The sequence below is a fragment of the Rhipicephalus microplus genome, chromosome 1 (assembly GCF_043290135.1).
Source record: "Rhipicephalus microplus isolate Deutch F79 chromosome 1, USDA_Rmic, whole genome shotgun sequence".
Lineage (NCBI taxonomy): Eukaryota > Metazoa > Arthropoda > Arachnida > Ixodida > Ixodidae > Rhipicephalus > Rhipicephalus microplus.
Window position 1 is genome coordinate 81,331,530 of NC_134700.1, and position 13,847 is coordinate 81,345,376.

The following is a 13,847-nucleotide window of genomic DNA, read 5'->3' on the forward strand; positions in this document are numbered from 1 at the left end:
GGCTACAACTTTCAGAATTAGTAAAACTGCTTGGTTTGACCAAAGTAAAAAGAGCTGCGATTTATATCACATCGATCCATTTATTGAAGTCAAAATTACGCTGGCATTAGATAGAAGTATGGAAGTTCCAATTCAACGATTGAGGCTAGGCACCGCATACACAAAACATTTTTTGCACGGAATCGGCAGAGCTGAAACTCCCGACTGCGAATGTGGATTTATAGATGAAGACGTATGTCATGTTCTCATAGACTGTCCACATCATGACACGCCGAGACGCCATCTCAAGTCCGAACTGTTGGCATTACACCGCAGACCGTTCAAGAAGAAGAAACTTCTGGGCCCGTGGCCTACTGTAGTTTCACAGTCGTACGCTTTAAAAGCATTAACACGTTTTTTACAAGACAGCGGGATTGCTGACAAGTATTAAGAAATAACAAACTTTTATTTGCTACACATGTTCTTATTATGTACAGTATCATGTGACACCCATCATGTGCGTGTTGTAAAATGAATGACGTGTCGACTAGTATGTACACATGAGCGAATGCATCTTTATAAGGACCAGACGTGTGCTCTGCTGTTTTGTGCTGGTGGACCGAATATTAACAAGGGGCATTATCAGAGACTTCATTCATTGACTTTCAAACATTTCCTGACCATTATATTGTGATATGTGCGTATAAGTGTGCCTTTGCATATCTGCGCACTAGTTTTCTATTTTCCATGCACTGCTTTGTATGTTTTGCTTCAAGATACATGTTCAAGTTTCACTCAATGGCTAAGGAGTAGCCGACGCCTTAATGGTGCGCCAACATCTCCTTATATACCATATCAATAAAAAAACTACTATGGCATCTGTCCCCTCGTTCATTTTATGGTGTATGTATGTGCATTTTAATGTGAGCGCCAGTTAGCGCCTTCTATTAATTTTGAGGCAAGTCTGGGACACTCATTTGCCTGTTAGCGTCACGTAGCACGCGATTTTATTACAATCTGGCAGCTGACCAATCATCTTTCGCACATGACTTGAGTGTCTGCCAGAACGAGGCCCTCAATATGAATGAAGGAAAGAGGGGTGAAGCATGAAAATCCTGACTTGCATGTCATGCACGGCATGATGGACTTACTAATACCACGCTCACGGCGTTATGATGGCTGGTTTCTAGCTTGATATACCCTGGAATTTATATAACGTCAAGTGGCTCTATGACGAACAGAAATAAAAGGCGCGAACATACCAACATGAAATCATGAAATAATATCATGCCTGTCACGTATTCGACGACATAAACGCGCTCCTAGTGGGCTCACGGCCGGTTCGCTATCTGGATTTACACCAAGCGTGATATTTTCTCATGTGACTTTACGACGAACAGGAAGTACAGGTGGTATTGGTAAGCCTTCCGGTTAAGCCCGATAGTGAAGCCCGCAGAGTGCGCGTGGCGGCGAGAGAAAAATTCCGCCATATCCACGAAGTGAATGATGATGAGTGGGCGAAGCTCCGGAGGTAAACCTGGTAAACCATGAATCCTCTGTACATTTTGCCCACTCGATTTTATTACATCGCTCCCCCTAGCATACGTCGCCGCACTAAATCGAACGATTGCCTTCAACCAATGACACACGCCATATGTGACATCATTCCTATTTTATAAGATCTCGCGTCTTTCATCAACTACAAGTACCGCTTTCTAGTTTATAACATCTTGCATCTTTTCATTATCAGCTACAAGTACCACCATCTAGTAAACACTACAAGAACTAAACGAGAGGTGGCTACATACAGGAGACGGTACCGCCATCTAGTGAACACTGCAAGAACTAAACTAGAGGTGGCTACATACAGGCTACAGGGGACGCACAGCCCACGCCCTAAGGAGCTTCGCCCCTAAAATTAACTCAGTGCTTTTAACGTTGTAGTGACTTCACCTATTTATGGCGGCACACTCCAGACTAGCTTTGTTCTGGTGTGTACCCTTCGGGTGAGTTTGGTGATGCTTACATCTCGCCCTTCTCCGTGCCCCGCCGCACACTTTTCGTGACATGATTTCCCTGTGCTTGCCGGCCGCGGCAGCGCCACGCGGGCTCAGGAGACCACCCTCGAGCACCTCGAGCAGCGCTCAGGGCTTGTGTGCTCAGCCTGGTATGCACGCGTGAAGTGTTTGCGTAAATCGGTCGTTGTTACTCGCTTGTTTGCAGTAATCATAGCTCTAAAGGAGTCAAATTGTTTAGGTTGCCAAAAGAAAAAGGAGATGAGTCTCTTAGAGTTCTAAACATTCGTGTGCGCGCGCGCGTGTTCGTGTTTGCGGGCTCACGCGTTTGTGTGGGTGTGTGTGAGCGTGCATATGTGTTCGCGTGAGTGTCTGTGAACTCACGCGCGGGGATGTGTGTATATATACTTGAGTGTTTGCGCACACAGATTAACACATGCTCGCCTGCACACACACGCACACATACGCGCGGGCGCGTAAGCACCCCCCCTCCCCCCACACACGCACACACATGCTATCACTTATGAAACGCTACTTTGAATTTACTCTTGATGGAGGCCTGCTCTGTGCCGTGAGGTAGGTCACAGTAGAACAAATTCGGGCTCCTGTCTTCATTGAACCTACCTCAAATTTCATCGACGGCCAACGCTACTTTTCATCGGCCACTAAAGACTCCAGCACTGTCACCAACATGGTTATTTCAGCGAAACGAGTGACGTTAGGAAGCATTGCGCATTCTAATATGAACGCAGTCAGTTTGAAACTCGTGTGCACTGCTTTAAGATTCAGCGTTTTTAGTAGTTTAGTGTCATCAAAACATTGAGCCCTGTTCACACTCTTCATAAAGTTCAAGTACAGTGCTCCTGCGCTATCTCACCTTCACAGTTTGTTGAGCGCCGCTGCAGTTCACGCGCGAGCAGCGCGTAAGCAAGCTAAGCTGTGAAATGTGGCTGAGAGCACCGAACTGAGGCGTGATGGTGACGTGGTGTCATCACCGCGCCGATTCCTCAGAGTCTCTCTATATACGGGACTGTGTAGATACATCTTTTCGTAGATCGCCAGGACTTGTTGACTTGTATGCTGTTCGTAATAGCACGTGGTGCTTGATATTGTGCGCGTCTCCGCGGTACGTTGAAATAACAAGCGGCATATTTAAAAAAAATGTGAGTGAACACACAGGTCTAGCGTTAAAAAAAGGGAAATGCAATACTAAATTAGCCGGATAGATTACGAGTTTAAGGCGTTTGAAACAACTAGACATTAGCATTACTCGGCGCGCGCTCTCTGTATACGGTCGAAAAGCGCAAACACTGCCTTTGTTTGGTTTGTGGCGCACCGCTCATACGCATATACATTTGTTGTATATATCGAACAACGACAACACAGGTGATTGCGAAAAACATGAGTCGAGGAGTGCAGCACAGCGTTTCACGGGTTGCGCAGAAAGAATGTTTCCATATTGACGCGCGTTTGTAGTTGTATACGAAAATACAATGAAGATTTACTTGTGTGCAAGCTTATATTGAAAGTGCGAGAGTCACATCTCCTCTGCAAAGAACACTTTCCCTGAAAACTTACATCGGAAGAACACTTCACAAGAGAAGAGCAGTTCGACTATGCGAAGCGATGCGCGTCAGGGAACTGCCGTCCGGATAAGTTTTGAAGGGCGCCTAACCCCGAGATTGCGTTCTCGTCGATTCGTGGCAGAACAGAAATGTTCGCCGACCATTCACTTCTGGCTGAAGACAGAAACAGCCGTGTTTGTTTGTCCTAAAGCTCCCCCAATGACTGCGGCTTAGTCTTTCTCTGGCTTCTCCTCAACCTATCAAACCATTCAACGTAAGACCCAACAAATAATGGCGCATGCGTGCAGTGTTGTAAGAAACAAAACATTAGGTATAACCTCTGTTGCAATAAAGCCTGTTGTGGCAGCTCCGTTGCAACGCACTGGCTCTGTTCGGGAAGCAGGCATTTAAAAGCAGACTCTGCTCTTTGATTGTCGACTTCACGACCAATAGCACTCGCTATGCCGCCTTGTACATGCTGAACGTTTTTTTAACACCAAGCGCAGTTTTTGGTTCAGCGCCCCTTCAGATAGTTGACGTTTACGACTTCAACCAAAGCAGACAGCCACGACTTAGCTAACTATAAATATGAGTACGTCATGTTCTTTAGCAAAATACAGTATAAATTACGAAGATTAATCCGGCGTTGCTCAAATGAAACCACCACACTTGAATACATCTCTTCTCCGAAAATTCTAAATATCAATAGGGCAAGATATACGGCTGCATCGATAGTGATCACAGTACACGGACAAACATACGAACAAGCTTACTCATGGGCTTTGATGAAGAGCTCGATCCTCGGAATGTGGACGCTCAGCAAGACTTGGGAGTGTAAGAGTACAGAGCGAATGGTTCCAGTGTATGTCACTTCGAGCGGACCGCCGTCAATACCGAAACTGGCTGTGATGCCGTTTTCGGTGGCGTTGATGTAGCTGTGGCTGAAGAGTCTCAGGCTTGCAAGTCCGTACAGCTTTCCTTGAGACAGACTCACTTCAAAGTCGATTGCTTTACGGAATGTGCGGCGAATGTATGGCAGAGGAAAGGCATCGAAGGATGGCCTGCTTAGTGCCTTCACTAACCCGATGTCGAAGAGGGTGTCGCTCTCGTTGCATGAACCATCTGGAAATGAGCATTGCACAGATACGCTACTTGTAAAAGGCATGTGGCAGAAAGGTGCTTCATAATAAACAGACGCTGTGAATAAGTGAAATAGGTACAGACAACTGCAAAAATAATTTGCCCCATTTTCCTGCTGGCTTTGTGAACAACGAACAACAAATACCTCTCTGATATCCAATATTCGTGATGACATCGCTCATACTAGGTCGACCATAAAACAGGGAGCATTCTTTGGCCCCTTTTAGGAAGCTGGCAAATTCACCTTTTAAGTAAGAACTGTGGCACATATCACAAATGCGCACAATCGATTCCACGTGAAAGAGTCAGCGAGTGGATGCGTATAGGGAACTTTTACGCGCGTTTTCCCAGCTTTAGGTTGAGGTCATCTGTGGCGTATACTATGGCGTAGCTGCCATGTTTTGCAATCGATGGGCGCCACTGAGAGGCATGGTACGCTGGCCCATCTGCATAGAGGCCACGGTATCACTCTTTGAAAGTCTGGCATGAAGGCGCACGCATCGAAATGCGTGAATTTCCTATGGCACATTTAGACACGCTTGGAGAATTTTTGGCACTTTAAGACACTTTTATCGCATTCGATCAAGTTTTAATAAATGAATCTATTTCTTTCGTATAAGTTCAGCAGTTCTCCGCATATGGCGGTCTTATCACGCACGTTCACTGCACTGCTTTGTAAAGGGTAACTGGTGTCTTCTTGGGCAGCGTGCAAAGGCCATGCACGGACGTGAATTTTCTGTTCGTGTACTGCCTGAGAATGGAAAAGTTTAACTCAGTCGCCTTTTAATTACACTATAGCTTATAGTTCAACGTGATGTCATCCCTGACGTGACAGCACAAACGTGAATTTTGTGGAAACGAAGTGTAAGTGGCATTTCATAGTGTATTTCCACCGGATCTAACAAGTCGTAATGCATGTAGCTTGGAGAATACAAGGAGCACGCTTTTAATGTTTATGCTATTAATATCAAGCAGATAGCGAGCACTGTCAGCAATATGCAAGTTAGACGATCACAATCACCCTAGTAGGCGACCATGGATGCAATTCTTTTATTCATGATCCTAATGACATGAATGTCTGATAAGAATAGTGGTGGAGCATTATTTGCGCACTTTCCTGCTACCTTTATGCGATCAGTCGTATAAAAAGAATATTTCTTGTTTCGCTCTCACAAATTCACTTATCAGGTTTCTAATTATTATTACGACCGTTCTTTCGTAGAAATAGCATGTGATTTATGTTTGTCGCACACTCATATACTACGGTCTGTGATGCCTGAAAAAGTCCTATCTAAATTTCAATATATACTACCTTAAGAAAATCTAGACGTGAACGCTAATAGATATATAGATAGGTAGATAGATAGATTGACAAATAAATAGATAGATAAATAAATAGACGGATAGATAGATGGATAGATAGATAGATAGATAGATAGATAGATAGATAGATAGATAGATAGATAGATAGATAGATAGATAGAGGCTGATGGTGGGATAGGTGGATTGTTGTGTGCAAGTGAGTTTCGTTCCTCAAAAAATTTTTCACATGTAAAAAAAAGCATATCCTACGTACAGTGCGAATCGATGATATGCGAAGCATGAATTACGAAGGATGATATGTAACTTAAAAATCATCCCCACGTTACGAGGCGCATAGATGCATGTAGTACTGTGGGAAGAGTGCTTCTCACAACCAAAATCGAAACTGGAAGTGAAACCGACAGCGGAAAATAACCGACGAAGACGAAAGTGTGCACGGGGTCAGATGAACGTAAGCGCGTGAGCTTCGGAACAGCGAAGAAAAAGAAGAAAGGCCGTGACTCTCGATACCGGCGGGTCGCCTACGTTCTTCCTGTTCCAGAGCGTTCGAGAAGCGTCTTCGTTCTGAACCGGGCTCGTCCCTTCGGACTCTTTCGGACGGTGGTTTGGCTGAGTTTTGGGTGAATTTGACCTGTTGAAACTAGCTGACGTTGCATATTACTTCTTTAAGCAATCGAATTAGTGCTAATGTCTAATTCATCTCCTGGCCAAGGGCATAGCCCTTGGTCAGCCTCCTTGCCTAATGATGAATTGCCATTGGAATATTTTTTCCGCAGTGGTGTTGAAAGCATCCCTGTTGCGCTGGTGCCCTCGAGTGGTGGATTGATTAGGCTCAACAACCCGAAGGCGATCCAGGTGGGGTTGCAGGCCATGACGCCGCACTTTCAGCTGATAAGTGATGTTCGTCAGTTCGGAAGAGGTGGTTTGGTATGCAGATCGTCAGATCCTTCGTGCGTTTCTGAAATCCTAAAATGCAAGACATTTGCTTCGGTCCCGGTAAGTGCATTTATCCCGCCTCATTTAGCGTGCACTAAGGGAATTGTACGAGGAGTTGACTCTACATTAACGCCCGCTGAGACTCTAGAAAAGCTGTCTGATGCTGGGGTCATAGCTGTGTACCGATGCAACCGATTAGTTAACGGTGAGAAAGTCCCCACTGAGTCGGTTATTGCTACCTTTGCCGGCACTTCCTGTCCATCCGAGTTGAAAATATGGCCGCTCATTTTCAGAGTCGAACGTCTCGCTTCTCGTCCTCTCCAATGTCAAAACTGTTGGCGTTTTGGTCACAGTGCAGGGGGCTGTAAATCAAATTCACGTTGCCGCATCTGTGGCGATACCCACCCATCGAAGGAGTGCATCGCCAAAACCGAAAAGTGCTGCCTCTGTGCAGGAAATCACGCGGCCGATTATCTGAACTGCACCGCAAGGTCTAATGAAACGCAACTTCTAGAAATCATGGACAGACGTCGCTGCTCGCGGCGAGAAGCAATAACAGTTGTGAAGAATAGAGCCTTTGGATATGCCGGAGTCGCGTCGAGGCACGAACAACTAAGTGAGACGAAGATTCTTAATCTTATTGAGGCTGCAGTAGAAAAGGCGATGTCGAAAGCGCTGGAACACATAGTTACGAGCGTGAGTGAGTGCATCTCTCAAGTGTTTTGCTCACAGATGACACAGCTGGCTTCTGCAATAGCAGTACCGATGGCCAAGTCGGCACCTTGTGCAGTGGAAGTTATACCGAATTTAGCTTCACAGCGACAATCCCGCGAGGAGAAAACCCCAATTTTGTCCGTACCTTCTACGTCGACCCACGTAGAGGATCAGAATGAAATGGACGTATGCCAAGATTTCAGGCGTCAGAAGCGCACTGGATCTCCATTAAAAGCTCCTTGCCCAAACACAAAACCCAAAAAGGGCAGCGAAAATGCCAGTGCACTTTTTAAGGAGAGTATTTTAGAAGCTGCCGTTGCTGAAGTGTTTCGCTCGTCAACATAGATACCTTGAAAGTACTACAGTGGAATTGTAGGTCTTTGATTTCTGCGTCTACTGACTTACTTTGCTTTTAATCAGTTATATCCGGATATAATCTTATTACAAGAAACTTGGCTTAACCCTGTTAAGAATTATCATTTAAACAATTTTAGAGCATTTCGGTTAGACCGTCCATCACTAGGAGGTGGTCTAATTATACTAGTCTCGAATAAATTTTGCCGCACAGCGAGCATATCTTTTCAGCTTATGTCCACAGACTGTGAAATTTTGGCAATAGACCTCTGTCTGCCCGGGCACCACCCTTTTTCACTTATAAACGCATATTTTCCAACGGGTTTGCATAATACTCAACAATTAGATACTGCCTTAGCTAATTGCAAGAATGATTTCCTTCTGACTGGTGATTTCAACTCACATCATGTTTCATGGGGATTTCGAACAGACCATTCTGGTACTCTTCTGTGGGATTGGATGATTAACAAAAATCTTACCTGCCTAAATGATAGACAGCCTACATTTATTCGCGGACGGACACGATCGGTATTAGATCTCACGTTTTGCAGCCCAAGTGTTTCAATAAAGTCTTGGAAAACAATTGATTTCTCTTCAAACAGTGACCATCTTCCTGTATACTTTGAAATCTCATGTGCTGTGAAATCTATTGAAAGGACAGAGAAAACATTGATCAATTACAAAAAATTTAAAGACTGCTTGCGTTCCAACATTAGCGCAGTGTCCAGTGGTCAAAATGAAGACCTCGGCAGAAATCTCTGTTCTGCTTTAAAAATCTCCAAGAACACTTCAGAATTTGTAATTGCTTCGTCGTCATCCAAAAGTGCCCAACCTAGTAGATGGTGGAATGATGAGTGCACACGAGATTATAGAAGAAGAAAAGCTGCATGGAAAAGACTTATATGTAATCAGAGTCCAAAAAATTGGAAGGATTATCAGTTCATTGCGGCAACATTTAAACGCACTGTATCGCGAGCGAAAGAGCAATATGATCAAGAACATTTCGAGTACCTGTCTAAATCAAATAACAAACGTGCTTTATTCAACTTCCTTCGTGGTAGGAAGAAGACCCCTATACCAGGAAACGTTGACTCAGTTGTTTACACCTCACAGGAACTACAGGAATCATTGAATCAGTTGGCTAAAGAATTAGAAAACAGGTTCTCAACACATCTTCCTAATTCGGCTTACACAACAACCATCTATGACTACACAGAAATATCGACTTCCGAATTAAATCACGCTATGGAAAGATTGCCAAATGCAGCACCAGGCCCCGATGGAATAACAAATACAATGCTAAAAATACTTCACAGGGAATATCCGAATGATCTGTTAGGTCTCGTCAATTATTCCCTTAGAAGAGCATGGATCCCTTATAAATGGAAGATTGCGAAAATTATACCATTGCTTAAGAAACAGGGGGCAGGCTATAATATAGACAACATAGACCGATAGCCTTAACATCTAATGTAGTAAAACTTATTGAAAGGATACTTCATGGTCGTATAATTAGGTTTATTAACGAGAAACAACTGTTGAGTCCTTCCCAAAGTGGCTTTAGATCTGGATATTCCATATGGCATGCACATGTAGATCTGGAAAGTCATATTCATATTGCCCGTCACAAAAAGCACTTTGCGGCTTTAGTAACGTTAGACATATGTAAAGCATATGATAGTGTAGAGTATTCTATCTTGACTAATCAGTTATGGAGTCATGGACTTCCACCTTATATAGTAGCATGGGTGACGGAATATTTAGGTAGAAGAGAATTCTATTGTTATCAAGGCGGTTTCTCTTCCTGTAAGCACAAGCAAACCCGAGGTGTACCTCAGGGGTCAGTACTTTCCCCGGTTTTATTCAACATATTGCTTAGTACCATCCCCGTTCATCCAGAAGTGAAAACCTATGTTTATGCTGATGACATTGCTTTCTTTGCGATGGCACATGACTTCCACTGTCTCTACACTATCTTGCAAACATATCTTAATAAAATAGAACATTGGTTGGATGGATTGATGTTGAACCTGAATACCGGTAAATGTGCTATTCTCGTTTTTCCAATCAAAGATCCCGTGCACATATCTATTAATTACAAGCTTCAAGATATCTCACAAGTACAATCATTGAAATATCTTGGAGTTATGTATAATGAGCATCTAAATTGGCGCCCTCACATTGAATACATCGCGACAAAAGCAGTACGCGCGATGGGCGTATTGCGGAGGTTGAGCAATTGTAGATCAGGTATGAGAAGAAAGGCACTTTTGATTATATATAAAATGTATGTCCGACCTGTGTTGGAGTTTGGCTGCATTCTTTTTTCTGGTGCGCCAGCCTACAAACTTCGGCCGCTCGTTCTGTTGGAAAGAGAGGCTTTACGGCTCTGCTTAGGACTTCCAAAGTATACTGCAAATGCAGTGTTATACCTTGAAGCACGAATACCAACCTTATTATGTCGCTTTAACATTCTTACTGTGCAGACCTTTTTACGACTATATGAAGCACCGTTTAACCCTGAACAAATTATTTTTATTTCCAATCCTGACCTATTCTTCTCCGTGCATTGGCCCAGATTTACCAAACCACAAATAGTATTTGTTCAATCGTTACTTGAGCCCCTAAATGTACACGTTCGTGATCTGATTCCTTTAACTGAGCAACAAAATTCTCCAGAAATTGTTTACCATGATATCTTCCCAACTCACGCAAAGCTATTACCTACAGGCATTTTAAATGGTTTATTGCAGGACCATTTAAGTACTCTGCCAACAAATGTCATTGTAGCAACGGACGCATCTCAATCACATGAAAAATCAGGCGTTGGAATATATTGCCCCGTACTTGATTGGTCATTTTCACTTCGCTTACCGGACTTTCTTCCTGTCTTTCTGGCTGAATTCATGGCAATAACGTTAGCTTTGCGAAAGGTAAATATTTCCATTCCAGTTGTAGCAGTCATAACTGATTCATTATCAGTGTGCTCTTCTCTGTCCGCTTCTGGTCACTCACCTGCGGTGAAACTTTTTAAATCGTTGATCCCCTGTCATCTCCGAAGTATTCATTTAATCTGGACACCAAGGCACAAAGGTTTGTTGTTAAACGAAATAGCTGATTCTCTTGCGAAGGCATCCCTTTCGACACCAATTATTCCTATTTTCCCTCATACAGTATACACTACGGTGGCGCGATTTCGCACACTTAAAATCAGGCAAAATTTATCTGACCCTGCACTGACGGCTTCTCCAGAGTACAAACACTTGTTATTTCCCTGGCGCAGTGAACTGACTAAATCAAGGATGATGGAAGTTGTCATCACGAAATTTCGTTGCCGCGTTACCTCCCTCAATTTTTACTTGCATAGATCAGGCATATTGAATTCCCCTATGTGCATTTACTGTAATCAAGAGGAAACGATCAGTCATTTTTTATTACATTGTCGCCGTTTCGATTTATTCAGGCAAAGCATACTAGCACCACCTCTTCAAAGACTGGGCTTGCAACTATCACAACCTGATCTTCTTTCATTTGGAGCCTCTACACTGGGTTTCAGCCACAGGGATGTTTTATTTGCCGTTCAAGAATACATCACTGCGACTAAACGATTTTCTTGCTAAATTGCTGTCTCACTATTTTTCTTATTTTTTTTCTGCAAACTTGATATCGGTATTTCAAATCAAAATTAAGTTACAAAAAAATTGTAGGAATGACGCAATGCTGAAAGTTTAGGGCAAATTCACCTTATAATTGGCCAATCCCCTTCTTTGGGTACGAGCCATTTGCACAGGAAAACAACAACAACAACAACAACAGCGACGGGCAGAGGAAGAACGCCGCCAGCTAGCAAGAGCGCTAGGCGTTGGGCCTCAGGGGACCGAACCAACGAGTGGGTGTCACCAACCCCACCGGGACGAGCGTGGCATGTTCCTGAGGCGAGTGGCGGTTCCGGGCCGGGCCTGACATGCTGTTCCTGTGGCGGACGAGCGAGCGGGCCAGGGTAAGCGGCTGATCCTGTCCAGACTCGGGTCCGGCACAACCATTCACCGAGATCGTGGCCACGGTGCCACGTCGGAGCCGGTCCGGCACAACCGCCAATTGAAGGTGCGACCTCGGTGTTGCGTCGGCCGCAGCGTGGGGCCGCCTGGTCCAGCACGAGCAGCTGATGGTCTGCTCGTGAGCTCCCGTGCACTTGGCAACCTTCCCGTGGCGAGGTTGCGTCGTCGACGCCATCTTCTTCAGCGGGAGCGTGAGTGGCACCCGACGGATTTAGACTTCCGAGTAGTGAGGACGCGTGGGTTACTCGCGGGCGCGTAGGCATAAGGACTGTATGACTGAATTATGGAGCCAGTGTGTTGTACAGATAGCAACAGTGTTGTGATCGTTTTGTGTGTGAAGTCAATAAATGTTTCTCTTGTCCTTGTCTTGGTTTTCTGCGTCTGAGGGCCCAAGAACCACCACAATTGGCGAGCCTGCCAGGATCAGAAGATTCCAGGATGGCATATTAAAATCTAAAGCCATTACTCAGACGCAGCCTTTGTCATGGACAGGGAGAAATTTATTGCACTTGGCCGACAGCTAGGGTTGGAGAACGAGGAGCTCAGAGAGTGGGTTGAGCGAGAGTGCGTTGAAGCTCGAGATGAGCGTGCTAGGGAGCGTGAGATCGCGAAAGAAAATGCTGAGAGGCAGCAGAAGCTGTTAGAGCAGCAGCAGAAGGTGCAGGAACAAGAGCTGGAGATCCTCGAACTGAAGCTTCGACTTCAGGAGAGCGCAAGCAGGGTACAGCCAATGGTGGCTGACGAACAAGGAGGATCCAGCATGAGCGCCAGAGGAATAACAGAGGTCTGCAGTCCTCATAAACTGATTCCGCCCTTCAATGAGGCTCGGGACGACCTCGACGCGTACCTGCAGTGATTTGAACGGGTCGCCACGTGTCAAGGGTGGCCGCGTGAAAAGCGGGCTCTTTCGCTTAGCCTATGCATGACAGGAGAAGCACTAACAGTCATAGGCCGGTTAGATCCAACAGCTGTGCTGAATTATGATCAGCTGAAAGCGGCACTTCTTCAGAGGTTCCGCTATACTGCGGAAGGCTACCACGAAAAATTTCGTAAAGCGAAGCCCGAAGAAAACGAGACTAGTCTGCAGTATGCTGCAAGGCTTTCCGGCTACTTTGACCGTTGTCTTGAAGTCGGAAAAACGGAGACAAGCTTTGCTAGCCTGCGAGATCTGATGATAAGTGAGCAATTCATGAAGGGTTGTTCTCCGGCACTCAGGATCTTTCTCAAGGAGAGAAGTTGCAAAACCCTGAGTTCGCTTTGCGAGACTGCCGACAACTTCATGGAAGCACAGGCGCTCACAAACTTAGGAAGAGAACGGATTCCCAAGGATCCGGGACCTTCGGTGTCCAAGCCGGAGTCCGCGAAGAAGACGGAGAAGCCTGCAAGTCGCTGTTTCCTTTGTGACAAGGCAGGCCATCGCGCAGCCGACTGCTGGTCCCGCACGAAAGGGAATACTTTCAGCCGATGTGGAGTATGCAAACAAAGTGGACACAGCAGTGACAGATGCCCCGGTAGAAAATTTGGCAAAGACCAGGCATCATGTATGCTATCGGAAAAACGCGAAGACTTGACACCTGAACACCATAAGAGTGGCTACATTGTTCTCCAAGACGGCGGAACAATAGCCATCGTCAATGCCACATCAAGTCGACGATCCGCGAACGTTGGAGTCACTGACATGCCTGTTGTGGAGGGGTTCCTAGAGGACAGACCAGTGCATGTGCTTCGAGACACCGGCTGCAACACGGTCGTCGTGCGGCAGT

At 45.2% G+C, this 13,847-nt stretch overlaps 1 protein-coding gene across 2 annotated transcripts in view; it reads right to left on the reverse strand.

Annotated features, from left to right (window-relative positions):
* The window catches only part of LOC119178633 (uncharacterized), a 187,265-nt gene that overhangs the window by 76,191 nt on the left and 97,227 nt on the right, over nucleotides 1-13,847 (reverse strand). For both annotated transcript variants that reach the window (XM_037429853.2, XM_075870330.1), the window contains exon 2: nucleotides 4,333-4,681. In XM_037429853.2, coding sequence (XP_037285750.2) covers nucleotides 4,333-4,681 — 349 coding nt within the window. The remainder of the gene's footprint in view (nucleotides 1-4,332; nucleotides 4,682-13,847) is intronic.